Source organism: Polyodon spathula, chromosome 7 (genome assembly GCF_017654505.1).
Source record: "Polyodon spathula isolate WHYD16114869_AA chromosome 7, ASM1765450v1, whole genome shotgun sequence".
NCBI classification, from domain to species: Eukaryota; Metazoa; Chordata; class Actinopteri; order Acipenseriformes; family Polyodontidae; genus Polyodon; species Polyodon spathula.
Genome location: NC_054540.1, coordinates 35,782,961 through 35,810,777, shown reverse-complemented (window position 1 = coordinate 35,810,777; position 27,817 = coordinate 35,782,961). Strand labels below are relative to the sequence as shown.

The 27,817-nt window shown below is 40.5% G+C and overlaps 1 protein-coding gene across 1 annotated transcript in view; it reads right to left on the bottom strand.

Annotated features, from left to right (window-relative positions):
* LOC121317842 (voltage-dependent calcium channel subunit alpha-2/delta-4-like) overlaps positions 1-27,817 on the bottom strand; it is a 183,773-nt gene that overhangs the window by 25,459 nt on the left and 130,497 nt on the right. The window contains exons 30-38 of the mRNA XM_041253943.1: positions 21,869-21,930; positions 20,495-20,509; positions 14,643-14,687; positions 13,269-13,331; positions 9,105-9,175; positions 6,736-6,811; positions 6,315-6,367; positions 5,733-5,788; positions 722-839 (exon numbers count right to left, since the gene is read on the bottom strand). Of these exons, the coding sequence (XP_041109877.1) occupies positions 722-839; positions 5,733-5,788; positions 6,315-6,367; positions 6,736-6,811; positions 9,105-9,175; positions 13,269-13,331; positions 14,643-14,687; positions 20,495-20,509; positions 21,869-21,930 (559 nt within the window). The remainder of the gene's footprint in view (positions 1-721; positions 840-5,732; positions 5,789-6,314; positions 6,368-6,735; positions 6,812-9,104; positions 9,176-13,268; positions 13,332-14,642; positions 14,688-20,494; positions 20,510-21,868; positions 21,931-27,817) is intronic.

Sequence of the window (27,817 nt, the reverse complement as noted above, 5' to 3'; positions counted from 1 at the left end):
AGGGTAACCTTGTTCATTGTACAACATAACAGCAGGAACAGGAGCAGGTCTGGGAGCTACAGTTATCACAGGAGCAAAACAGGGATGTCCACCTATAATGCTTTTTGGCTATCTTAATGTGGCAACGAGACACTGTGGGAGAAACTGCAAGCAGATTGACCCAGCACAAGTGTCTCAGTCTAACGCAGGGCAGCTGTGCAGTGAAGCTGCTGAGGGACTAACAAAACAACCACGGCTGAGTGCACAAAATGTGAAGTAATTTTACTAAAAACAATCGTGAAAACAATCGCAATATGTGTTAAAACCCAAGCGTGAAAGTCAGATATAACACTGTGTGTCACTTATCTGTTTGTAGATCTCTCTCTCCAGGCAGTGAAAGGAAAGATTCTGACAATACTTGTGTCAGTGATTGTTTATGCCGTTGGGGGCGGGCACGACTATGTCACAAGCACTATGTGCAGCTTTGCTATATCTATTCAGGTTAGACGGTATTAAATATAAATACCCATGAGGTAATGGTTACATTTCGTACTTCATAGGGAACATTGAGTTTACACTGACTTTACTTTTCATTGGATGGACTACACTAGTGCCAGGACAGGCTAAAAGAATACATATTAAAGCATACTTATTTACACAGTGGAAATGAAAATACAAATCTCCGACACCTGCTAGACTGCATGCTATGGTGCAGCTGTGACAATGGGGGAGGCCCTCTTACTTTTGGCAGGTCCCGCACTCGATCAGGCTGTTGGTCTCTTTGACGGAGGGCTCGTACACGAAGGCTGGATACTCTGTGTCACATGGCTGCAGCATGTCATGTTTCTTGTGCTTGTGAGCTGGGAGAGGAGTGAAGGAGGTGACACAGTTAGCCTCTGCTTTAATGAACTTTCCAGGCAGTGGGGTCCATATAGAATAGACTTGTTTGTAGTGATGAGCAATTATCACTTTTACAAGTCGATTTGATTATCGCTTCGATAATTGAAAGTAATCATAATTACAATTGTTGATTATTCTAATAACATCATTCTTAGGGGGAAGAAAAGTCACAAAAAGGTTCCAGATCAAATGTTTTTTTTTATTATTATTAATTAAAAACTACAATAAAACTTCTATAACTTTTTTAACAGCACTTTGAAACATACAAAAAATACAGTATGCATTATATTGAAGTCAGAATAATAATAATAATAATAATAATAATAAATAATAATAATAATAATAATAATAATACATGGCTGGCAGTTTAACTCATTCAATATAATGTAATACATGAAAGATTGGCAACCTTTCAATTTGTCATTCTTTCTTATATTACGCTTCATTTAATAACACCGTGTTTTTTTTTTTTTTTTTGTTCCTGGGTAGTAAGTGTTATTTCCTAATTGCTTATGCCTCAAAAGTATAGAAAATGGCTATTATTCCCCACAAACTTTGCTTTTGTGACCAGGACAGTGGTATTTCAAAATATCACTATCTCCAATGGGAAAACGGGCAAATGTGTGTCTTTTCGTTCACATAAAGTCAGAAAAAAACAACATCTGAATCCAAATTAACATGTATTTATACTAAAATAATACAAAAATGACTACAAAAGATTTAGAAGTGAGTAGTTTTTCGAGATTTATGATTATACTGTAAATACCAGGAACAAAAATTGTGTTACATAGTGTAATTACTAATTATTAAATGAAACATAATACAAGAAATAGCAAATTGAAATATTTTTGTTGATTATTAAAAAAAAAAAAAAAAAAGAAAATTAATTAACTTGCCTCTCTGACTAAACTAAAATGAGAAACCGAGTCAGCAGTAACAGTGCCTAAGAAAGTCTACTTTCAAAATGTTCACCTTTCGTTCCCTTATATCCTGGAATTAAAATGCATTTTTTTAAAAAATGTATCTATAAATCCTATCCTACAACTTCCAAGTGAAAAAATATTCAAGAAATTTGTAGAAAATTAATTAAAAATAAAAACTGAAGTAACTTGGTTGGATAAATGTGCACCCCCTTTGTAATAGCAATCCTAAATTAGCTCAGGTGTAACCAATCGCCTTCAAAATCACACACCAAGTTAAGTGGCCTCCACCTGTGTTAAATTGTATTGATTGAAGTTTTGTGGTCTGACAAAACTAAAATGGAACTTTTTGGCCTAAATGCAAAGCATTGTGTTTGGTGCAAACCCAACACAGCGCATCACCCAAAGAACACCATCCCTATTGTGGCAGATTCATGTTATGTGGATGTTTCTCATCAGCAGGGACTGGGGCACTTGTCAGGATAGAAGGGAAAATGAATGGAGCAAAGTACAGAGAAGTCCTTGAAGAAAACCTGCTGCCCTCTTCAAGAAAGCTGAAACTGGGACGGATGTTCACCTTTCAGCATGACAACGACCCAAAGCACATAGCCAAAACAACACTGGAGTGGCTAAGGAACAAAAATGAAAGTGTCCTTGAGTGACCCAGTCAGAGCCCCGACCTAAATCCAATCGAAAATTTGTGGCATGACTTGAAGATTGCTATCCATCAACGCTCCCCAAGGAACTTGACAGTGCTTGAACATTTTTGTAAGGAAGAATGGTCAAATTTTGTCAAATCTAGGTGTGCAAAGTTGGTAGAGACCTATCCCAACAGACTCACAGCTGTAATTGCTGCCAAAGGTGCTTCCACCAAGTATTAACTCAGGGGGGTGGAGACTTATCCAATTATGATCTTTCAGTTTTGTATTTTTAATATATAATTTTTTTCTCATTAAAAACTTTTTTCACCTTAACAGTGTGGAGTATGGTGTGTGGATAAGTGTAAAAAAATCATCATTTAAATTGATGAAACTCTGAGGCACTGACACAACAAAATATGAAAAAAGTTCAAGGGAGTGTAGACTTTCTATAGGCACTGTACATACAAGTGAAAGTCCCAGTAAAACACTACAATAACTTTAGGTAACTCACTTATAAATAAATATTTATATCAACATCCATGAACCTTCGGTTTCGAGGGTCATTGATCTGACATGGACTGACATACATGTATATATATATTTCATTTAATATCCGCCATTTTTCTCCTGCGGAATGAAACGTCATTAATAAGGTGCTTGATAAATGTGTAAAAAAAAATAGTTTGTATTTATGAACTTACAGTATTTAACCACTCGCTCACCTTCTTTCTCGGACAGTATTTATACTGAAGAGTTCTGATACTGCGCTACGCTCCCTGTATGTTTTTGTTCATGATGCTGTTTTGTATGCATTACATTAGAGGAGGGCAGGTCACGAGGTTCTCTTGGACTACAGATCCCAGAGTGAGAGCAGCTTCAGTGGTTACCTGACGCAAACCACTGGAATCCAAAGTGGCTGGGATACGGTAGTAACTTTTATGATGAATGACCATAAAGAAGACGTGAAGTTTTATAGTATAATAAATCGATTGAAATTGTGCAGTTTATTAGTCGTTCGAAGTCAGCTTTGGTGTTTAATTTAATAATCTGAAATTAACCATATTTTAGATTCATCGCACATCACTACTTGTTTGTTTCTGAAACGTCCTTGTTTTAAAAAGAGAGATGCAGATTCAGATTCTCAGGTCTCAGTATTTTCTAGATGTTAGTATTGCAGAACATGCAGTCTACCTGAAGGCTCTCTATTCTAATTTGTGGTCTCCAAGTAAAAATACTGTATCTAGAGGAGCTGTCCTATTATTTTTTAATCTCACTGTATCCCCTGTAGTTGTTCAAACTGGTGACCATCATTGATCTAATTAAAAAAGGACTCTCACTGTTTTATACTGTATTTGTGCTTGGTCACGCTATATGAACAATGGAATGTAAAAAAAAGCCACCCTAGATAACTTCTATCAGTCCTATCAGTGTAATTCTATAGTCAGAGTATAAAGATGACTGGTTAACAAAAATACACCAGCCATTGATTTTTATAATGAAACAAATGACACAGGTAGCGTTGTACATGGATCGAACAATAATATTTGTTTTACTTCTACAGGCATTTCAGAGTTTATAAAAACATATCAAGATAGTGTCCCAAAACACACACAACACCTTAAAACACTTCATATATAAATGCAAGATCAAGATTATAAATACTTAAGAAAAACTATGAAAACTAGACCCTAATTGTTCCTATTATTGTGGCCAAGCTCATATCTTTTAGACAGTGGGACGATCAGCCTGTAAATACTGTATGATGTTGTTTTTCAACACCTTGGTACTATGAATCCCTATCTATTTGACAGTATTAATATGCCATTGTGTCAGGATGTTGAAGGTCATATACTTACATGCATGGAAGACAGACTTGGCTGTATGGGGTCAGCCACAGGGTGATTAATGGTTGGTGAGTCACATGTCCAGGGTACATGTGTCACATGGTGGGTGAAATGAAGATGGTAATGGTGGGGATTCATCACAAGCAATGGCGGGGGAAAGAAATATAAACAAACACAAAGTTACAGATCTAGATTCTCCTTGAGTGCAGAACCTCTGGTGTAAAGTTTACAGCTTGCACAGGTCTTTATGAAGATGTGGTGTAAAGTTTACAGCTCATACAGGTTTCCAGGAAGATGCTGTGTAAAGTATACAGCTTATACAGGTCTCCAGGGAGACGTGGTGTAAAGTTTACAGCTCGTACTGATCTCCAGGAAGACATTATGTAAAGTTTACAGCTCGCACAGGAAGATGCTGTGTAAAGTATACAGCTCGTACAGGTCTCCAGGACGACATGGTGTAAAGTTTACAGCTCCTACAGGTCTCCAGGAAGATCTTGTAAAGTATACAACTCATACAGGTCTCTAGAAAGACATGGTGTAAAGTTTACAGCTTGCAGATTCCTAAAGAATCTCAGGTTCCTTAATAAACACACAGTGCTAGACGGATACAGCTGTCACTTGAACTATCCTTTGTTAACTGTTAGATGAAAAATCCATATGTGGAGGGTGGTGGTGAGATCCTTCACTGAGGGGATGGTGGGAGTGACAGAATGTTGTGTTCTGGCTGGTTACCAAGGGAGGGATGTATGTTTATGCTGACAGGGGGATGACCTATGTGTCATTCCCAGTCATATCACACATCATAAAATGGCTCAGTTGAAATAATGTCAAACAGAAAAACAACAAAGTTTCCTGAAGGCACCTCGCAAGAAGAGGAAGCTCGCTTGAGGAGAGCTATTCATAGCTAAACATACAGCCAGAAGTTTGGAAACTGATCTTATTTAAAAGGACTAAAAGATAATAAATAAATAGGTTTAGATGCAATATTGTTCAATATGATTGCCTGAAAAACTCATAGTAAATTCATAGTGTTTGTTTATTGTATGAGATTGTGTTTTTTTGCCTTGTATCTTTAGCTTGTAGTTCTTATTTCTGGATTTCTGGAATCCTGAGAGAGCCATGTAGTCATGAGACTCAGTGGAGACACGGCCATTGGTGGACGTTCCAAAGGCAGTTGGGAGATGTAGTTCTTTGGAACTCTCAAAGCATTATTTGCAAACAAGCAAATCGCTGTGTCTCCTATGGGTAATCACATGACTCTCGCATGATTCCACAACCTGTCCGGTACCCTTCCTAAGTATTGATGTCTGTCTTTTGAAAATAAATGGTCACCTGCCTCACAAAATCTTTTAAATGTGTCTAGCTATTTGCTTCACAGCATCTGTATGTTTGCAAAGTCTAGATTTTGATCATGGTGTTGACACTGATACAAAAGACCGTTTCCTCACCGTCCACGATGCTGTCCGAATGCCAAAACCCACAGAAATTAAACTCCACCAGAAACCTAAAACATAGTAAAACATGATCATTAGGGGTGTGCTGATATCTTTTAACAAGTATCTATCGGCAGCTATTAAAGACAAACAAGAAAAGCTGTCCTTCCCTCACCTTTACAATTGAGTGCCAATCAATGGCAATTAATTTCCGCATTGAGTGTTTTAAAAGCTAATTGGAAGGGCATTTGAGGGAAGGACAGCTTTTCCTGTTAAGATAATCAAACAATTCACCCTGATGCGTACTATTGCTATTTCTCGTGATATTTGAAAAGAAGAGGACACTTGTAACATCCTGCGGTACAGAATGATAGCTTAGTCTAAACCAGGGTGCGCTTTGATTTATTACAACGTATTGACAAAAACCCAATCTGCAGCTCTAAGGTTTAAGCTTTGAAAATCAGTTTGTAAAATGACCACAGTAATGTTTCTAAATGAAAGGGAGAGGATATGAATTGAAACCAAGTACTGCTTTTAAAGCGAAATGACTACACTGTAGGAGCCTAACCCCATGTCACCCTTCATTTTCACACTTACAGGAATATATTGCTGAGGAACCACTTGAGAGCCACCAGCAGACCATAGAAAGGCTGTTGAGAGGGAAGAAAACAAGAGCTGTGAGCGAGACGCTCGGGTAGTTTTTAAATACTCTAGGGAAATCATTTTTCTGTAGAAAGTAGTGGAAAAAAATGTATCTGGTTTAACCCTGTATCTAACTTCAGAGATAGATGGAAGTGAGGAAATATACCTAATCAACAGTTTTTTTAATTAAATTTATTTTGCAATTTGCACCAATCCTATCATCAAAATATTATTTCCTTCTTTTAAATGGGGCACTTGTCTCCTCTAACAGTACCGACTGCATCTGAAGTGTATCAAAGAAGCCTAGCAGAATATCTGGAGCAGTCAGTGCCAGTTCAGGAGTGGATTAGTGTTGTATTGGGGAGAGAAGACGTACGCTGAGCAGGGGTCTGGCTCCGCTGTGGTGATGGTGGCCTATCTTACACATTGCCTGGTAATCGTATAGCATCACTCTGCGACAGGGAACAGAGACAAAAGGGTTCATTTAGTCATGAATATCAAAGTCAAGAGCAGAATCCTGATCACCTCTTTCCATGTATAAATATCAATAATCATTCAAATAATTAATATATTGAAACTGCTAGCCTACCTTTTCAATCTGTTTTCACAAACCATTTTCAATATCCAATTGGCCCACAAGGGTCCAAATGAGTAAAACCGTAAAAAAACCCCAGTAGAAGTAACTCGGGCTATAGAATTTGAGGGAGAACTCACCTCTATGTTAATGTTGTAAGAGTCGACCCTGAAGCCACTTTTAACACTCGCTCCAAAGCCAGGATTTTGCGGATCCATGACATTCAGTTGATAGAACCGTGTAAAAGTATGGAGAGTAGCCCACACCACTGCATTGCAAATGTCTGCAACAGATGCACCCTGGAGCAAAACCAATGAAGTTGCCATGCCCCTGGTGGAATGGGCAGTCCCACTTCATCCCATAAGACAAAAAATTGTTCAGACTGCCTCCAAGTCAGTGTTCTGCCCACATAATATGCTAGTGCCTGCACAGGGCAAAGTGTGTATAGCTGTCGCTCCCTGTCAGACTGGAAAGGAGGCGGATGGAAAGCCTCCAATTCCACAGACTGGCTTGATTTGTCCTGGCCTCTGCAAAAATTAAGCAAGCTTTTGCAAGTGAATATGCTTGCATCTTATCCACCTGCTTTGCAGATGTGACTGCAAGGAAGAATGCCGTTTTAAAGTGATAAAAATTTCAGCTCAGCTGAATGCAAGGGCTCAGATGGAGGCTTCATTAGTGTCTCAAGCACCATGTCAAGCCTCCAGCAAGGAACAATATCCTTCAAAAGGCAGCCGAAGTCACCGAGCTCCTTTAAAAAATTGCCCTGCCAGGAAAAGAGCTCCTTGGGAGACAAATTTTGATATGGCAAGCCCAAATCGCTGCCAGGTAGACCTTTAATGTAGAGGGAGATTTCCCTTAATCAAATAGGTCCTGCACAAATTGCAGTATAACTGCCATTGGACAGGTTGTGGGGTTAAAACCCTGAGGCAGGCACCACGTCTGAAAAATGCCCCAGTAGGAATGCGTGGAAGCTACTGGGTGTCAATGACCCTATTAGAAAGCCCCAGATGGCTCAAATGTTGCCATTCCAGGGCCAGACCCAGAGACGTAAGCTCAATGGATTGGGTTGCCATAATATCCCCTGCGCCTGAGTGAGCAGGTCGCGACCTTTGGGCAGGCTTCACAGCTGGCCACCCAGGAGCTGCATCAGCGTTGAAAACCACAGTCTCCCGAACCAGTAAGTGGCACCCTGACACAGTCCTGCCTGATTTTCTCCAGACACATTGGGAGCATGGCGAGTGGTGGGAAGACATATAGCAGCTACCTTGACCACTGGTGTACCAAGGCATCTATCGCTAGCGGGCCCCCGGCTCGTGTTATGGAGAACCAGAGGGGACAATGGGTCAATTCATGGCAGGCAAAGAAGCCTATTTCTGTTCTCCCAAACTGCTGCCAATTGTGGCTCAACACCTCTGGGTGAAGCCTTCATTCTGAAGCGCTGGGGAGACGCCTTGAGAGTTCATCACCCCGGGCAGGTGTAGCACAGGGCATATTGGGCTGAGTACACAATATATATAAATAGCAATTAGCAAAAGCCATAATAATAAATTGCCTTAATTAGTGTAATTACACAAGCAATAAGCAGATACAAGTAACTTGATATTTATCTGTTCATAGCCTCTCCCGTCAGGTTCGGATGAAAGGAAAAATGATGCCAGTGTCTGTGTGTGCAGTCCAGTTATGCCCTCGGGGGTGGGCACGAATGAGTCATAGGCTCTGACGAGCAGTCTTTGTTATATCTATTCAGGTTACAGGGTCTTTAGGAGATAAATACCCATGAGGTAATGGTTACATTTCGTACTTGATAGGGAACCAGCATTGTAGCAAGAGTAAGCGTGATATGGATACACTGTGATCCTTAGAAGTGATCCTTCTTTCTCCAGGCGAATGGTCCTGATAAATGTTGAGGAATGTATTGCCCAGTTACCCATGACAGGTGATTACAATTTGGAGTCTTCAATACAGTATGTTTAAAAATATAACACTGCGATATGGACAACACAGGACACAACGAAGGTAACATAATGCGTTTCAAAGTTGTCAGGGTGTTTTGCAATACTTTAAAGTGAGGGGTAACTGTGTATTATAGAGAATGCTATTACCTATTCTGAAACCATATAAATCTTGTTTTAATTCTGTATGCTATTGTATTTTCCAAATGACAATCTTACTGTTTGAACATTCCTGTATTGAGGAGCTGCTGCATCACAGAGCCGTCCACCTCCCCAAGGAACTTAGCTGCCTGGAGAGAAAGAACAAAAACAGCCAAATAGTATTAAACAATTTCAACCCCTCACGCTTTATTTATTTATTTATTTTAAATATATGTAGTACCCCTCACGCTTTTCGTTATTTCACTGTATTTCACATATCGAGGGTGATCTGGATGTTGATAGCTGGGGGCCCAGTAACTGAGAGCAATTGAGGGTCGGGCTGTGTTCTTTAATAGAAGTCATTGAGAGACAATGTCAAACATCACTTGAAAATATATTAAATTGCCACCACCCAGCCACCTAAAGTCTAAGAAACCTTTCTGAACCCATGCCTTGGGAAAGACATCGACAGCCGGTGGCAAGAGATGTGGTCAGCCTGCGATGTCCCTGACAAGACCCTTATTCAAGAGCCAATGAAGGAACTAGCTGGCTTCTCCTTGTCTTGAAGACACAGGGCTCCACTTAACTCTGTTAGAAAAACCACATGGGAGGTGTGGCTACGTCCTCCATAAAGGGAATTAAGGATTCTCCTAATTGTGATTGCGGTGAAGTGCTATACATCACCCCATCCCCGATCACTGCCCAACACATGGAGGTATGCAGGAGATACAAATGGAATCCATCTGTCGACCCCAGACGCCATCCAATGGCTTTCAAACTCAATGTACAGCTAGAAATCCATTGCTTTTCAAATGGCATACTGTTTATTGTTGTCAGCAATCATTCTGAATTGTAATTCAGTAGAGAAAGAAAAGGGGTCTGGCTTTATTTTAAAAACCCGACAGAAAAAAAAAAATTGTGCCTAAAAAAGAGTGAGGGAGAAATATGAAGTAGGAAATTAGTCCTTGCAAGAGGGGTTAAACAGCTATGATCCCCATAACACTGAAATGTCTGTCACCCTATGCCCAAAACATTGCGTTTTTCTGCAGTATTCCTTTCACTGCAGCTTCCTTTCTGAAGAGCATATATATATATATATATATATATATATATATATATATATATATATATATATATATATATATATATATATATATATATATATCTAGTCACCTCCAAAATTATTGGCACTCATTTCTTAAGATGAGAAAAAAAGGCTGCATAAAATAAACGCAGGTAATGAGCTATATTATAATTTTTGTGTATATATATATAATGTGGAATATATTGGACTTTATTAATGATTCAAGGGAATCAACCAAAATTACACATTTCTCAAATTATAAATTAATTTCCAACAAAATTAAGTGTCACAATTATTGGCACCCTTGTTTTGAGTACTTTGTGCACCCTCCCCTTGCAAGGATAACAGTACTGAGCCTTTTTCTATAATTTTTTATGAGATTGGAGAACACATTGGAAGGGATCTTAGACCATTCCTCCATACAGAATCTTTCCAGATTCTTGATATCCTTCGGTCTGCGCTTATGGACTGCCCTCTTCAATTCAAACCACAGGTTTTCAATGGGATTCAAGTCCTGAGACTGAGATGGCCAATGCAAAATGTTTTTTTTGTGGTCAATTTACCATTTCTTTGAGGATTTTGATGTGTGCTTGGGGTCATTGTCTTGCTGGAAGATCCAGTTGCAGCCAAGTTTCAGCCTCCTGGCAGAGGCAACCAGGTTTTTGGCTAAAATGTCCTGGTACTTGGTAGAGTTCATGATGCAGTTGACCTTAACAAGGGCCCCAGGACCAGTGGAAGCAAAACAGTCCCATAACATCAAAGATCCGCCACCATATGTTACAGTAGGTATGAGGTTATTTTCTGCATACGCATCCTTCTTTCGATGCCAAACCCACCGCTGGTGTGCTTGGCCAAAGAGCACTATTTTCGTCTCATCTGACCACAGCACTTGGTTCCAGTTTGAGTGGCAATGCCGTTTTGCAAACACCAGACGCTTACATTTGTTGGTTGCTCTCAATAAAGGCTTTTTTTTTCTGGCAACCCTTCCAAATAGGCTATTGGCATGGAGGTGGCGTCTAATTATATTTTTTTGCTTATCTTTATCAAGGGTGTCAATAATTCTGGAGGTGACTGTATATACACACACGAGCAGAGGTTATAATTTTGTGTTGGCAGACAAAGTATTCACTTTTAACTCCGCCTAAGCTGGTCCCAAGCCTGGTTGTAAAAGGAGGAGGTTTGATGTCAGGCAGGCAGCCGACTGTAAAAAAGAAACCTGCCAAATTTCAAAACTGGTCCTTGAGCAGACTCCGCTCAAATGGGCAAATGCTAAGAAGACAAAGACTTTACTTTAACGTGTCTGTTTGAAACAGAAATGGGCAAGCCTGTTCATCCACCACACTGCTGATATCAAGTGAATGAAGAGGATCAGAGCTGAGAACATTGGAATTCACTTTGTGTCAGGTTTCCTGGGCTCTTCAATAGATGCCAAAATCACATGACTTGGGGTGTATAGTAACACAGGATTCCTCAGGAAATGATGGGTTAAAAGAGGGAGGGAAGGGGCGGGGGATTAAATGTGTGTTTTTGTTCACACAAAAAACAAGGTAGATTCACTTACTGCACCATCTCTCAATGATCTAATCATGGGCTTTGCAAAATAACAATATACTCCTCGGGTTGCACAGCGATCTAGCGATGCAAGAAATTCAATAGCCTTTAGTTTGGGAAAAATTACATGTGGTCATAGTTGTACTTGGCAGGTGGAGGCACCTAACAATGGACACATGATTCTGGGACAGGTCACAAAGGGTCTTGCAGGGTGTCTGATACCAGATAGTGCTGTTACAAATCAATCCCCATGAAAACGAATGCTGTTGCCAGTGGTCATCCAAGCTCCCAGCTACAGACCCTTCAATCTCCCTGGTGTTAAACTGACACAGAGCCTGGATTCCAATTACCTTGAAATACATCTGCATGTCACTGACAGACTTTAAGTCATTGGCAGTGTGGACTGGAGTGATCGAAACAGAGTGAAAGCATTGGAATGATCCATTCCAGACTCACTTGTATGATTTCAAACATCACACATCTACATGAGATGTATATTCTACTGAAATGCATAATAGAATGAGGGAGCAACAATTAATATCGGATAACAGATTCAACACAATGGTGTTATTTAACAAACAGACCCCATTATACCAGACAATATTTACCACTTAAGGAATCTCCAGACCTACAATTCTCTCCTATCTTTTCTTGACATTTCCCACATTTTACTTTTTCCCTTGCCTACGTGAGCTGCTGTCACTGGCGCAATTCACACCTCTGCAAGATTAATGTCTAAAACTAAGCCACACACACATATTCCTGCTAATGGGACCATTAAGAGATCCTTGGCACTTCACCACTTACAGGTGGAATCCACATTACCCAGTGATACCACAGGAATCAAAACTCATTTCGACATTGGAAATTATTTTTGGACCAAACGTTTGTCATTGAATCTATATAGTTTTAGTACTTCTAAATGTAGCACTAGGGTCTGATTTACCGTTAGGATGATAATGGTGGTGCACTTGGTTCACCCGTGTAGGGTGTCTGATGTTACGGCTCTTCCCAGCTAGGAAGCAATTAGCACTGATAACAACAACAATTTAAAAAACCTAGTCATGGTCCAGGAAGTTAAACTCAATGTTAATTATTAAACAAATAATCCATAAGAGTGTTTATTTTCTTTTTGAATGGCCCTAACACAGCCAAATAAATTACTGTTAACTCGTTGAGTACACTGCTACAGGTTTGTACTTTAAAGAAATAATGTGAATACAGGAGCAGAACCGGGACGATTAAACAACTTTGCAATAACATTTTCTTCTCCTAATGCAAAATGAAGGTTAAGTAAAGGGTTGACCAATATGAATTGAACTGGATGTAATATTTAGATGTTCTTTTTATTTATGCATTATATATATATATTTAATATATATATATATATATATATATATATATATATATATATATATAATATATATATATATATATACTAACATAAATAATGTGGATTTATTACACATAAATAACCACGTATTGCCTTTGAAATTAATAAAAACATAAAAAAAAAAAAAAAAAAACATTTCAGATCTATACAAAATTTTAGACCAACCCATATCCATAAGAAGCAAACAGCCCCACCAAAAAATACAGGGCCTCACCTCTTTTTTGTCCTTGGAAACCAGGATGAAGCCATTGTTGTCAATAAGATAGCAGTTCAGATTCTGAGAGTGTGGAGAAACGGAAAGAATTAAATCAGGGGAGAGCATGTTTAGAAACTCACAATGCAAATCTGCCCAGTGCTAAGGGCGAGGCAGTGCATCAAAATCATAAAGGACAAGCTTCAAAACTCAAATGATATACAGTCATCAAGACCAGTAGTACCTCTTATCCCTGGGATTATATGTTAATTATGGGTGAGCTGCGAGCATGGTTTGATACCCTGTTTGCATCAAGTTACTGATCTGGCTTTTGCCCTCTCATGGCTTAGAAAGTAGATTGTCTGTGCATTCTTCAGCTTTACCTCTACTGAGGCAGACTTCTCAGGCTGGGCCCGTGCCTCTGTATAATCACGGCAATAGGTGATTTGGTTTCACATATAAACTGTGTCCAAGTATAAGCACCCCCTAGCTGAAGACACATGTAAATGCAAGAAGTGGGGGCCAAGATGTTTATAACATGATAACACTTTACTTCATACATTTACTGGTAAATCTCAAGAATAACCAAGTGTCTTTGGCTGACCGAATGTCTTTCTAATGTCTTTCTAATGAGAAACAAACGCGTTGGAAAATCAACGGTTGTACTTGTCACCTCTAACAAAGTGCCAGTAAGAAAAAGTACCACCCGTTCCAAAGTTTGTGCTACATACACGTTCTTGTTAACACTGGTGTTTTCACGAAACATAGTGTTCCAACAGGAGGAGTTGTATGGGGGGTTGGGCAGGAGTCCTGTGTAACTCCCAAGTGCCACAAGAGTCTACCATGCTGCAATAAGTAAATATATCTATTCACTGCCTGTCTTTGTGGCGTTGTGTGTCATAACCAAACTTCTGTTGATAAAACTGAGGTCCTAAATGACTTATTTTTTAATTTAACATAATTTTTCATCAACTGTGAAGTATTTGGAATATAATATCCTTCAAAGCCATTATATGCAAATTTACCAGAATGTTGGTTGTTCTACATAAGTGGATCACAATATTGTTCAGTATCATGTTGAACTAGTTTAAATTGCTCAATTGGTCATTACTATTGTCTCATGCCTAGCAGTGTGGTGAAAAGGAAATGGATAAGGAGGATACAGACAAAAAAGCATTTAAAAGGTAAGCAAGGTAACTCACTAAATTTCCCATTTAAATTCATTTGGTCAATATACTGTAGCACCAGTACTGGAACACATTTGAAACATGATCAGAGTATTGTGATATTATATACGTTACATTTGATTCATTGTCAAGCTCATTGTACAGTAACTGAGTTCTTCATGGCCATATTCATGATTTCAACAACCAAGAGGCCAAGTAAAATACTTACATCGTCATCACAGTTGATAGGGCACATTCCATCTATTGTGCTGCACTGCAGAGAGAAAGGAGAACAAATAGAAATAGCTGAAGGAAAGCTGGGGGTTTACAGCTGCCTTTTAAATTTGTTACTCCCCATGCACTGTGTGAATGAAAAGTGTTCTTACAGGATAGTTTTTCTCAACCAAAAGTAAAATATCATGAACTCTGACATCTCTAGTGTCTGTAGTACTGTTTCATGAAGACATGCACATATTTTAAACTCTCTAAAACTGTAATCATTTATTTTTAAAAAAAAGTCCCCCCCCCCCCCCCCCCCCCCCCAACCCCCAGTAGACATATGTAAGCCTTCAGAAAATGCTAATCATTTCTTACCGACTGGCACTTCAAGTGTAGCTCAAACACTGCCCCCATCCTTCCTGGATTGGTTTTCTATCTCTAGACTTGAGATTGACAGTCGTCACTGCCCTAAAGGAGCCAGTACAGCTCTGATTCAATATCATTTTTCCCCCCTGAAAAACGAGTAATAGCAAAATTACACATGTATTATTTATACTCAGAAAAATGGCTATACTCGTTATGATTATCCATTTGTACTCGTTGCTCGGCACAGGCCCGGTTTTTGCTAATGTTCTGGTGTGGTTTTATTATTCAGTTAATTTCTTTACTGACGGGTATATCTGAAATGTTTCTGCTAGTGGGTGAGATCAAACCTAGTAATCTCAGAGATTTGGAGCCAGGACCAAAGCTGTTTACCATCATAAAAGATTTATTACAACTCTAGTTCTTATTAATTGTGCCTTGAGTTTGCAATATGGACTGCATTTGATCTGGGTCTGTTCAGCACATGAATTGGGTTCTGTGAACAACAAAGGGCATCCCTGGGAGAATAATCAAAGGGGAATGACATATATGGATATACTGAAAAAGATCTGTACACAGGTTGAATGTGACGGTTATTGTCTACTAGATACCCCATATAGTTGAACTTATTTGAGGAAGCCAAAATGTCATATGACCTCAATGTGGTGACTACCTTAGGATACAGGCCTATATGAAGGATGTCATTAGCATACAGGCCTAAGTGACTGGTGTCGTTAGGATACAGCCCTAAGTGAAGGGTGTTGTTAGTTTCCATGACACTGAAAATATAAAGTTGAAATGGTTAATGGCGATATTAGCATTAGTAGTGGTGGTGGTAGATTTGCAAACTCCCTTCACAGGAATGCTTCATAATAAGTCTAGGAAGTTAAGAGGAGTGCGATTGCATTTTAATGGGTGCTACCAAGACCATCACTGGTCACAGAGTATTTAGATTTTATCAGAAAACGTTAGGTTACTATTATAACCCTGGTTCCCTGAAATAGAAATGTAACCATTACCTAATTGATATTTATCCTTAAAGACCATGAAAACCTGAATAGATATATCAAAGTTGCGGGACTCTTTTTTTTTATCTATCTATTAGTTCCCAATTATAGTTTCAAACGTGGTTGGTACACAGTGCCCGTGACGCAGTCACGTCTGCCCCCTTGGGCATAACAGGACTGGTGTCACAACATCATCATCATTTTTCCTCCAAGACTGCTGCAATAATAACGCAGCGACCTTGAAGGTTAATGGTTACATTTCTATTTCAGGGAACTAGGGTTATGATAATAACCTACCATTCCCTATCAAGTACAAAATGTAGCCACAAGGCCAGGCCAAGGCCACTTTGTGTGTTACCATGAGGAACCCTAATGGGTATGAATATCAAAGCTGTCGCAAGGCAAAATTGCAGACGAGCCAGAATGCCACAAGGCTAAGCCATGGCTACAATGTACATTACCATTAGGGACACTGGTAGAAGTAGCTGGGGCTAAAAAATGAGGGAGAACTCACCTCTGTGTTTATGCTATAAGGTTGACCTTGAGGCCACCCTTAACACTCTCATTCCAAAACCAGGGTTTTGTGGATACACGACATTCAGCTGATAGAACCACGTAAAAGTTTGCGGAGTAGCCCACACTGCTGCATCACAAATGTCCCTGACGGATGTGCCCTGAACAAAGCCCACGAAGTCGCCATGCCCCTGGTAGAAAGGACAGTGAGTTTTTCTGGAGGGGCAAGTTGGCTTGCTAATAGGCAGTCTTAACTGTATCTGTGAATCATTTTGACAGCCTCTGTTTAGACAGAGCTTACCCATGGGACTTAGCCCAATAACAGATGAAAAACTGTTCAGACTGCTTCCAACTCTGAGTTCTGTCCATATAGTATGTCAGCACCGAACACAGCATATGGAGCTGTCACTCCTTGTCAGACTGGAAAGGAGGTGGATGAAAAGCCTCAAGTTCCATCATCTGGTTAATGTGGAATGCTGAGATGGTTTTCAGCAAAAAAGCAGGATTGGTGCAAAGCGTAACTTTCGCCCTGGCTTCTGCAAAAATTAAGCAGGCTTTTGCAATTGAAAATGCTTGCATCTCACCCACCCACTTAGCGGATGTGATCGCAAGCAAGAAAGCCGCTTTCATAGACAAATATTTCAGCTCTGTTGAATGCAAGGGCTCAAAGGGGGGCTTCATAAGCACTTGAAGCACCACATTAAGCTTCCAGTGAGGGACAATGTTCTTCATAGATGGCCAAAGCCGCCGAGCACCCTTTAAAAATCGCCCAGGCAGGTCGCAGTGTTTCGGCAACCTCCACGGCTGGCCGCTCAGGAGCTGTATCAAGGTTGAAAACCAGAGTCTCCTGGGCCAATAAGGGGCTACTAGTAGCAACCTGGCCCGGTCCTGCCTGAACTTTTTCAGGCCCAGTGGGAGCACAGTGAGTGGTGGAAAGACATGCAGAAGCTACCTCGGCCACTGGTGCCCTAAGGCATCTATTGACAGCAGGTCCTCAGCTCCTATAATGAAGAACCAGAGGGGACAATGGGTCAATTCTTGGAAGGCAAACAGGTCCACCTGTACTCTCCCGAACCATTGCCAAATGAGGCTCACCACCTCCATGTAGAGCCTCCATTCCGAGGCACCGGGGACTCCCATTAACCCTTTGCGGTTCAATGTCGGACCAGGTCTGACATCATCGAAAAGATGTAAAGCACAGGTCTCTAGTCATTTTTTCTCTGGAAAAAGCAGAGAAAACCATTCAATTGCTGAGTGAGAGTGATAGGAGCTGAATGAAGCTGAAAAAAGGGGGCGTGTGAGCAATAGCCCTAGCACCTGCACCACAGAGAAAGAAGATATAAACAAAGGAGGTAGCTGCTTCTGCATCCAGCGCTCAAAGAATATCATGGACATTTGCAGAGCTTTTTGAGATGTTATAGTAATAAAATAATGACGGATTGCATTATTGAGGAGTTTGGTGATAAAACGAGTGATCAGGAGAGGATTTATCAGTATGCACGTCTATAAAGAGTTATGTGAAAAATACAGCGAACACGAGGTGGGGCTTGGCTGGAGATGCAGTACTGATGTCGTTTTGCATTGCAATGACCTTTAAACCTGTTTTACTCAGAATTTTTTTTTTTTTTTAAAGCGTGTGTGAAAATAAACTGGACCTGACCGCCTGACAGGTGCTGAATAAATGGACTGCAAAGGGTTAAAAGGAGGCCCGGCGCCCAATTCATCACCCCAGGGTGATGCACTGCAAGCAGCTAGAGGAGGTGATGATGCGCCCAAAGCAACAGCTTGTGGGCCACCTGATGGAGACTGGGGGAACTGAGGCCACCCTGGTGGTTTATATAGGCCACCACGGTAGTGTTGTCCATCCGGACAAACACGTGTCACCCTTGCACCACCTGTAAAAAATTCTGCAAGGCTAGAAACACTGCCTGCTGCTCTAAAGTATTTATATGGTGACCCTGTATGACAGAAAGACAATGATTCTTGGTGGTAAATCTCCCTCCCGACCTGTGAGGGCGCTAAGTAACGGGAACAGAGTACCCTGGACAATTTGGCCTGACACTTCGTTCCGAGGGTTAAAAGGAAGTCGTCATTTAGAAAAGGGGCGGAGCTTCGCTACACTAACTCATTGACCCGGAAGGGAAATGATGTGGCAGCCATGGATTGGAGGAGTGGCTGCAATCGTTTACTAAAGGGTCATGAGTGACGGTATAAATAGGGGTCGAAGCGACGTAATCTGTTCCTTCGTTTTGGTTTATGGAACATAACCTGGAAGGACCTGTGTTTTGTGTGTGAGTGCTTGTTTGTTTTGTCTAATTGTTGCTTGTTATCATTAGACATTAGACCTACTGTGACCGTTAGGCCTGGGGGTCTGCTATGGAGCCAATCAGATCTGTGTTGTCCTCTGGCACTATAGGTCTGATGGCTTCACTGTGGACCTGCAGTGCCAAAAAAGATGACAGGAGAAGGAGAAGGGGAAGATGAGGAAGACCACCTGCTCTCTCTTGGTACTGAGCCCTCAAGGAAAGATACAATCCTCTCTTTCTGAGCTGAGGATGGGGGAGAGACTTGTCCAGATGGAATGGACAAAGATTACTTTACAGAGCTGCAAGACACTTGCTTCTCCAGCATACACTTAGAAAAAGACGCACAGAACTCGCAGGAGCTGTGGTTGGCGAGTGCCTCCTTAGTATGCTCTGTGACTGTCCTCAATGGGGGGACCCACTTTGCAGCATCGAAAGAGTGAAACCCAGGAATAGTATAATAGCAGTGGTGTATAATTCAAACAACTGCTCAGCTGTCATTTCTATAAAATATATAGTACTAGTAATCAAGGAAGGTTTGAACAGCATAAGCAGCAATGCCACTATGCAACCACTGTAATATGTCAAACTGGGCAAGCCTCAGTGACTAGATCCACTGATATTATAGAATGGTACTTAGCCTTGTTACGTATAAGTATCTGCACGGTGCCTAGGCACTAGTACAGTACTGTACAGAAAAAACTTTTCGCATGGTATAATCGGTACGGTATACATTACGTGGTGCTTGCATTATGTACGGTACTCACAGTACAGTGCACACGGTACTGCATGGTGTACGTGGTACAGTATGGTGTACAATGCATGATACACACAGTACTGTGCAAAAGTTACTGTGCAAAAGGTACGGTACGGTGCACGGAGCATGGTACACATGGTATGGTGCGGTGCACAAAGCATGGTACACACATGGTACGATATGGTGCAAAGCACTGTACACTACCATTACTGTAACCTCGCTCAATGAGAACAGTGGTAGATCAATGACCTGCAGTTACCGAAGCAGCAGTACAGGGATGTCCAGGTGTATAGCTTTTGGTTTAACAACTGGAGGAAGCCAGTGGCACTGCAGAGCTGAGCCCAGCGACTGCTAGTGAATCGGCAAAAGGTAAATTCAGTAATAAAACAGTTATCGTTATTTCAGTATAATTTCTATAATAAAAACATTTTAATTATTTTTAAGCTTCACCAAAGCTAGCAGCTTGAGAGAATACAGTAGCCGACTTGTTCGATCCCAGGGTCAGCGAAAGGAAAAATTATGACAATGCTGTGTCTGCAGTCCTTTTATGCCATAGAGGGCGGGCATGGCTGCTTCACAGGCACTGTGTACAACTTTGATATATCTATTCCGGTTTTCATGGTCTTTAGGGATAAATACCCATTAGGTAATGGTATAGTTTTGTGCTTGATAAGGAACTGTACTTTACTGTACATTTGTGTGCATAAAAACACATCACCCACTCACAGGGCACCAAAGATACAATATTGATGTTTTACCTTACAGTCTCTAACACACACACACAGGATGGGCATCTATTTAGTGTTTATTTGATATCTGAAAAGCTAGTCTGTATCGTCAATGTCACACTCCTCAGTGCAGAAGTTGCTGGTAAAGTTATTTTTATTCTTGTAAAAAATTCTCCCTGCTGTTTACTTACATCGGTGTTGTTGGGCTGAGAGGGGACACATGCAGAGTGTGGACACAGCATGGAGGGAATAGAAAGAAAACAGATGACTGGTTAATATCATTTCAATACACCTCTTCACAGGGAGAGATTTGTATTTCTAAAAGGGAGACTATCTCCTACAGATTGAAATCAATGAGATATCCACATCTTCTCCATCTCCATTCCTAGTGAATATATGAGCACAATGCAGACTGCTTGGTACAGGTATGAAATATCATGTTTATCTTCCTGTTGTCTGTTTCAGTCACCTCATCATAGTGGCTTTTTTAAACCTCAGAGGTTAAACGCACCACTGTGGCTTCAATAGAGCTCTCAAATATGTCCTCTCTCTGAGTGCAGCTGGTCCACCACAGAGTAACCATTAACCTGCCCCCTCACTGGATGTGGCATTTCTTACTGGCGTTCATTTCTTATTGTTATATCCACAAGGGCAGGGTGTTAAAGAGGGACATGGTTAGGGTTTCACTCTGGTGTATCACTTGTACTTGGAGATAATGCATGTTTGACCCTGTTAGGCCACAGAGGTGCTTTAAACGTGTGAGTTTTAAAAAAAGTCACCAGGATGTGAGGACTGAAATGGAAAATGACGAGAAAAGTGAATCTGAGCAGGAAGAAATTCATTATGATAACTGTGGTCTTTTATACCCACATCAAGTGGCCTTTATATCACCTACAATTCTAACTAAGGATACTTTTTTGCCATTTTGCAGAAAAGTCATGGAAAGGCCACCAAATAATATAGTTTTAGCTACATCAACGTGCACAAGAGCTTTTAAATAGTGCACCAAAACCATTTAAACTGCTGACAAGTTTTAATGTTTCTTTAGAGTACAAAACTTAGTTAAAGGTCTTTTCATAGCAACATTTTTTATAATTTTTTTTTTTTTTTTTAGAATACAGTACTTCACGATGCAGGCTTTCACACTGACCATGTAGCGAAACAGGTGTCTGAAATAAACTGTGTTCCTATTTCTCTGAGTGCGCCTGGTGTAATTGTACACTGGGTGAAAGCAGATCAGTCAATAGAGAAAGCAGATCAGTCAATTCTTGCGCCCGGTGTAATTGTAACACACATATATATATATAATATATATATATATATATATATATATATATATATATATATATATATATATATATATATATATATATGTACGATGTACAATGTTAACACCGGCCCGCGTGAGTCTCTTTATCCTTGTGAAAATAAATATATATATTTTAGTCGTAAAGTTTTTGTCGCTGTATCATCCTAGTAAACCCATTGGTGTCAGTTTGTGTGTGTGTGTGTGTGTGTGTGTGTGTGTGTGTGTGTGTGTGCCAGAACGGTTGGATTCTGCTCACCTGTCTCGTGGCTGTCCAGAACTTCTTCTCCAGCAACTCCAGCCTGAGCTGAATCCCTACAGCTGAAAGCAAGAAGAGAAGAGTGAGACACCACTGCAAACCCACACAGCCAATCAAATCTGACTGAAAGCAAGAAGAGAAGAGTTAGACACCACTGCAACCCACACAGCCAATCAGATATGTCTGAAAGCAAGAAGAGAAGAGTGAGTCACCACTTGCTTGAAGAAGGCTTTTTACATGTACAATATCTTTTCACATTAACTTTTGTATGTTTATTGTTGAAGGTGTTTGTTTTAATACTAATATCAACTACATAATTTATGGTGTCACATTGTTTTGAAGAACCCTGAAAATGAAATGTGTGTATTTATAATGTAGTTTTGATTTTTAGGAGCACTTAAATGAATATGCTGTATTTTTTTATTTATTTTTTGCATGATTTATTGTGTGTTTTGTATTCCAAGAGGCTTCTATTGCCTTTTTATCATTATTTATATACTTATATATTATAATATATTATATATTCATTTGCTCTTATTAGAATACTTAATATTGTTGGTTTTTATTGTTTAAATTATAACACTACATGCAAATAAAAAGACCTCTACCTCTGAACATTGCTAATGCCCCCCTTTTATAACTGCTAAAATAAATATTTAACTAAACCGAGCGTTGTTTGTTTCAGTTTAACATGTGATTTTATTTGTTTTTAGTAGTCGGCAATTATTTTTTGTATTTTCTCCCAATTTAGAATATCCAATTATTTTTACGCTCAGCTCACTGACTCGGGAGCGGCGAAGACGACTGCTTCTTTTCACACTGCAGATTCACCATGTAGCCACCTCAGAGTTACAGCATCTGAGGACAATGCAGCTCTGGGCAATTTACAGGCAAGACTGGCCAGATTACAAGAGTCGCTGGTGCGTGGTGAGCCAAGGACACCCTGGCCAACCTAAATCGCTGGGGGTAGAAACGTTATCAAACATGAGGTTAGTTTAGTACAGTGTATGAGGATGTGTCATTTAGTTCAGTCTGTGTGTGTGAGTGTGTGCGTGCGTCTGTGTATGTGCAAGAGTGTGTGTCTGTGTGCGTGTGTGGGTGTGTGTGTATCGTGAATAAGTGGATCCCCATGGTCTACACCATTTCACATACATTTAAAAATGCAACATGAAGACAGACTGACAGTCATCTCCTTATATACCACCAGATTCTGACTTGAGAAAAAAAAATTCATCCTTGAATAAGCAATTCTCTATAGACATGATATGCACTACAGTATGCATCCCTTGCAGAGGGATCATATTTCATCAATATTTCTAAAGAAAATGTAACAGACAAAATATTCATTTTCAGCAGGGTATTTCCTCCCTATCTCCCAAGCAGAAATAGTAAGGAGCACTCCAGTGATTTGTCTAAGGACACAGTGAGTCAGCGGTAGATTGTATCTGTCCTATCCACGAAATCCAAATGTCAGGAACACAATTACAAATCAGGCTGAGTGGGTTACTGCACCAGCCTTTCACTTCGGGAGGTCTGTGTCAGAATCTGAGTTGGATCTGTCTCAACTTAGCACCCTACTGGACATCTGAAAACCACCATGCTATGTGACCCAGTTTCCATCTCAACAAAAGACTAGATGGATATTGAGATGGAACAGGATTCTAAGAAAAACAGCTGTATTCTCATGCTAGGGGGGGAATGTAAAGCACTAAACTAAATTCCAGCACTCTCCACTGCAGTCTGCGTGAGAGCATCACCTGGAACAGCACGAGTCTGCACTCCCGAAGGAAATGGACGGCCAGTGCAGTTTTGGGAGAAGCAGGTCTGATCAATGGGGTTTTGCTCAGAGACACGTCTGTGTGCTTTAATTTGCCGCTAGGACTGTGAAGTCTTAACATCATTCTAAGTGAGCAGGCCCTGGAGGGAAGGGGACTGCTGATGAAATGGAAATCAGTGTTAAATGTTAAAATTAACATTAAAATCTAGTGTAGTTATGTAACCCTGCAGAAGATTGCTTTTAGTTAAGTTCAGAAGTCAGTTTCAAGGTTACTGTCACTTTTTCCTAGAGGTATTTAAGTATTGCTTTTTAAAAAAAAAATTGCAATCATTATGAGTTTTTCTGGGTTCTTTTGCTCCAGTATTGAGTTATTATAATTTTAATCTGTTTTGAACTTGCTTTGAGCTTGAGGTAGAGATGCCAAGTGCCGGGAAAGGCTTCCTTATTCCATACCAACCATTTGACAATGCGACTTACTCAGCCAGCCCTATAGGGCTTCTATAGGGATGGCTGGTGGTTGAAAGGACAGCTTCTTCACACAAGCTCAAAGCAGCCCAAAGCCATGTAAAGGCTGACTTAATGAAAAATGATAATAATTGAATATTGGAGCAATGCAGTGTAGTTTGTAATCAGTCCAAGATTAAACCAGTTTGGTTAGGGATTGTCAGCCCTAGTTAGGATATCATGCTGGCAGAAAATGGCCAGTTTGAGGGAGGAAGTTTAAGAGCACCCAGGGTTAATACATTGAACCACAGAAATGATACTACATAAACTTAGTCAAAAACACGTTTGGTTCCACCCGCTTTTAATGTTCTGCCTATATTTGATGAAACAATGCACACTTTGACCTGCCCACTTCCCATTTCCCATTTGATCCCTCCCATTTCCAAATCTGAGCCCTCACACCACTAATTGCAACATTATGCCGATTGGTTTAATAGATAGTAGATAGAAGCAGTACAGTCGTGTGACATTTCAGAGAACAATTGTGAAATGGACTACTATTAGATAGGAATAACCCATTATAGTGAGGTTACAAACAGCCACCATGTCACCAACTCTACCATGTGACCAGGGGTGACCATCCTGTCACCAACCCACTGATCCCCTAGCTCTGCTCTGTTTAGTAAGGGTAAATATAAGGTAGGAAACAATACAGATCTTTTTTTCTTTAAGAGGGCCATTGTCTGCTAGTGCTCTATGTGTATAGTTAATGCAGGTTGGATTATATGAACTACCGCATGCTCCATGGTTTATTGTATTTATTTCTACTCTGTTCAAACAGTGCATAACAGCCTCCAAAACAAACACATAAACACAGGCTGAACATTCAGCTGACATTGAAGATTGCAAACCGTCAGGACAATGTGCAGTTGTTTAGCACTTTGCAACTGGCCGTTCAAATATTAGTCTATAGGTACAAAAGGACTGAATACTAAAATCTTCCCATGGAAAATTCAGTGCTTAATTTAAGGCCCCTGCAGCTTGAGGTTAAAGGAATCTCTGTCTGCATGTCATCATTCAGATAGGGTTGCACTCCCTCGGTCATTTCACCTGGAGGGTGACACTGTCCCGGCCCATCAGTGACTTCTTTCCTGTCATTGACCAATCAGCTGCTTCCTCTATTGACTGATCTGCTTTCACCCAGTAACATTCTTTCACCCAGAAGACACTGCTGATGTGACATGTCCAAGGAAGGGCAAGTGTAACAGATTTCCTGGGAATACAGCATATACGGAATATGGCTATGAACTTTCTTTACCTGACGTAGTACCAGATGTTTAAAAATAAAAAATTATGTTTGCTATTTGAGACAAAGGTAGCGAATGCAAGTGCAAAACAGGTAAGATTTATTTTGTTAGCTAAAATCACTTTAAACACATGAGACCTTATTCTCTATGAGCATCTCTTTCAGGACAAAGAGCAAGGCTGCAGTGGAATGAATATAAAGTTCAGTTGAGTTAATGTTGATTTACCCTGTCTTCACAGTGGAAACAGCTTTGGGCACTTTTACATCACATACAAATATACATTTCTCTACATATCAGCAGGGCATCCAAGCAAGATGCACACATCCCATCTCTAACTGAGACCTCAAATAATAATGGAGTAAAATGCAGTGGAGATCCAAAACCAGAATATGCATGTGTGACAGAGATTGAATGACGCTTGGTATTAGATCTCCTTCCCGACCAGTGAGGGCACTAGAAAGAAGGAACAGAGTAACCTTAAACAAATGGCAAGACAATTTATTCCGAAGGGTAGGTGGAAGTCGGCCATTTAGGAAAGGGGCGGAGCTACGGCACCCAAACTCACTGACCCAGATGGTAAACGACGTGGCATCTGAGGATTGGAGGAGCGGATGCACTCGTTAACCTAGGGGTCATGGGCGAGGGTATAAATAGGGGGGCGTGGCTCTGTGAACTGTTCCTTTGCATATGGTTAAGCCAAATAACCAAGAAGGAGCCCGTCTTGTGTATACGAAAAACCGTAAGTGTTCTGCTTGTCTGTGTATTAACACTGTTTGTCTTGTGTGTCGCTTTTCACCAAGAATACTGCAGCCGCAGGCCAGCGTAAAACCTGGATATCACCACTCACCTTTTACACTACAGGAACTGTCTTTTGCACCACGAGCACTAAAATCACTGTCAGAATTGTGTCTGTGTTTGGTGTTTTGTGTGGGTGAAAGAACTGGACCTTGGGTTACGGGTCAAACCCGTGGGATTATAATCAGAAGTGATACACGCCATTGTACCACTTCCAACATTATTATTATTTGCAGGTTTGCTATAAGGCTCTGGACATTGAATTCATTTAATAAACACCCTTGCACCTGTATATCATCGTCTGTTTCGGACGAATTCAGGGATTATGGGGAAAGGCAGCAGCAGGGCTGGTAGATGACATAATCACACAAAGACACGAGATATACGCTCCTTGAAAAGGAGCCAGCTCATTTGTATATCGGTATGGGCGCTATGCTTTACTGCAAGAGGTCCCGGGTTCGTGCCCGCCCTCCGCCTGTGTGTGGATTGCCTTGCCCTGTGTGATGCACCTGCCTGCGGGAACTGAGGTTTGCTACAACAATAATATATATATATATATATATATATATATATATATATATATATATATATGTGTGTGTGTGTGTGTGTGTGTGTGTGTGTGTGTGTGTGTGTGTGTGTATATATATATATATATATATATATATATATATATATATATATATATATATAAGAAACAAGTCAGTCACGGTCTGTTTCTGTCTGCAGTATGATGATACAGGTACTTGCAAAAGAAATGACACAGAAAGGCACAGATCAGGGGATGGATACAAAAAAATATCAAAGGCCTTGAATATCCCTTGGAGCACGGTCAAGACGATTATTAAGAAGTGGAAGGTGTATGGCACCACCAAGACCCTGCCTAGATCAGGCTGTCCCTCCAAACTGGATGACCGAGCAAGAAGGAGATTGATCAGAGAGGCTACCAAGAGGCCAATGGCAACTTTGCAAGAGCTACAGGCTTTTAGGCTACAAAACTGGTCAAAGTGTGCATGTGACAACAATATCCCAAGCATTCCACAAATCTGTCTTGTATGGTAGGGTGGCAAGAAGGAAAAAAAGAAAGCCCACCTTGAATCCCATTTGAAGTATGCAGAAAAAGCACTCAGGAGATTCTGTAGCTATGGCAAAAAAGTTTGTGGTCTGAAAAAACAGAAATGGAACTTTTTTGGCCTAATGCAAAGCGTTATCTTTGGCGCAAGCCCAACACAGCGCAACACCCAAAGAACACCAACCCTACTGTGAAGCATGGTGGTGGCAGCATCATGTTGGTGGTGGCAGCATCATGTTATGGGATGTTTCTCATCGGCAGGGACTGGGGCACTTGTCAGGATAGAAGGGAAAATGAATGGAGAAAAGTACAGAGAAGTCCTTGAGGAAAACCTGCTGCCCTCTGCAAGAAAGCTGAAACTGGGATGGAAGTTTACCTTTCAGCATGACAACGACCCAAAGCACACAGCCAAAGCTACACTGGAGTGGCTAAGTAACAAAAAGGTAAATGTCCTTGAGTGACCCAGTCAGATCCCCACCCTAAATCCAATCGAAAATTTGTGGCATGACTTCAAATTGCTGTCCATCAATACTCCCCAAGGAACTTGACAGAGGTTG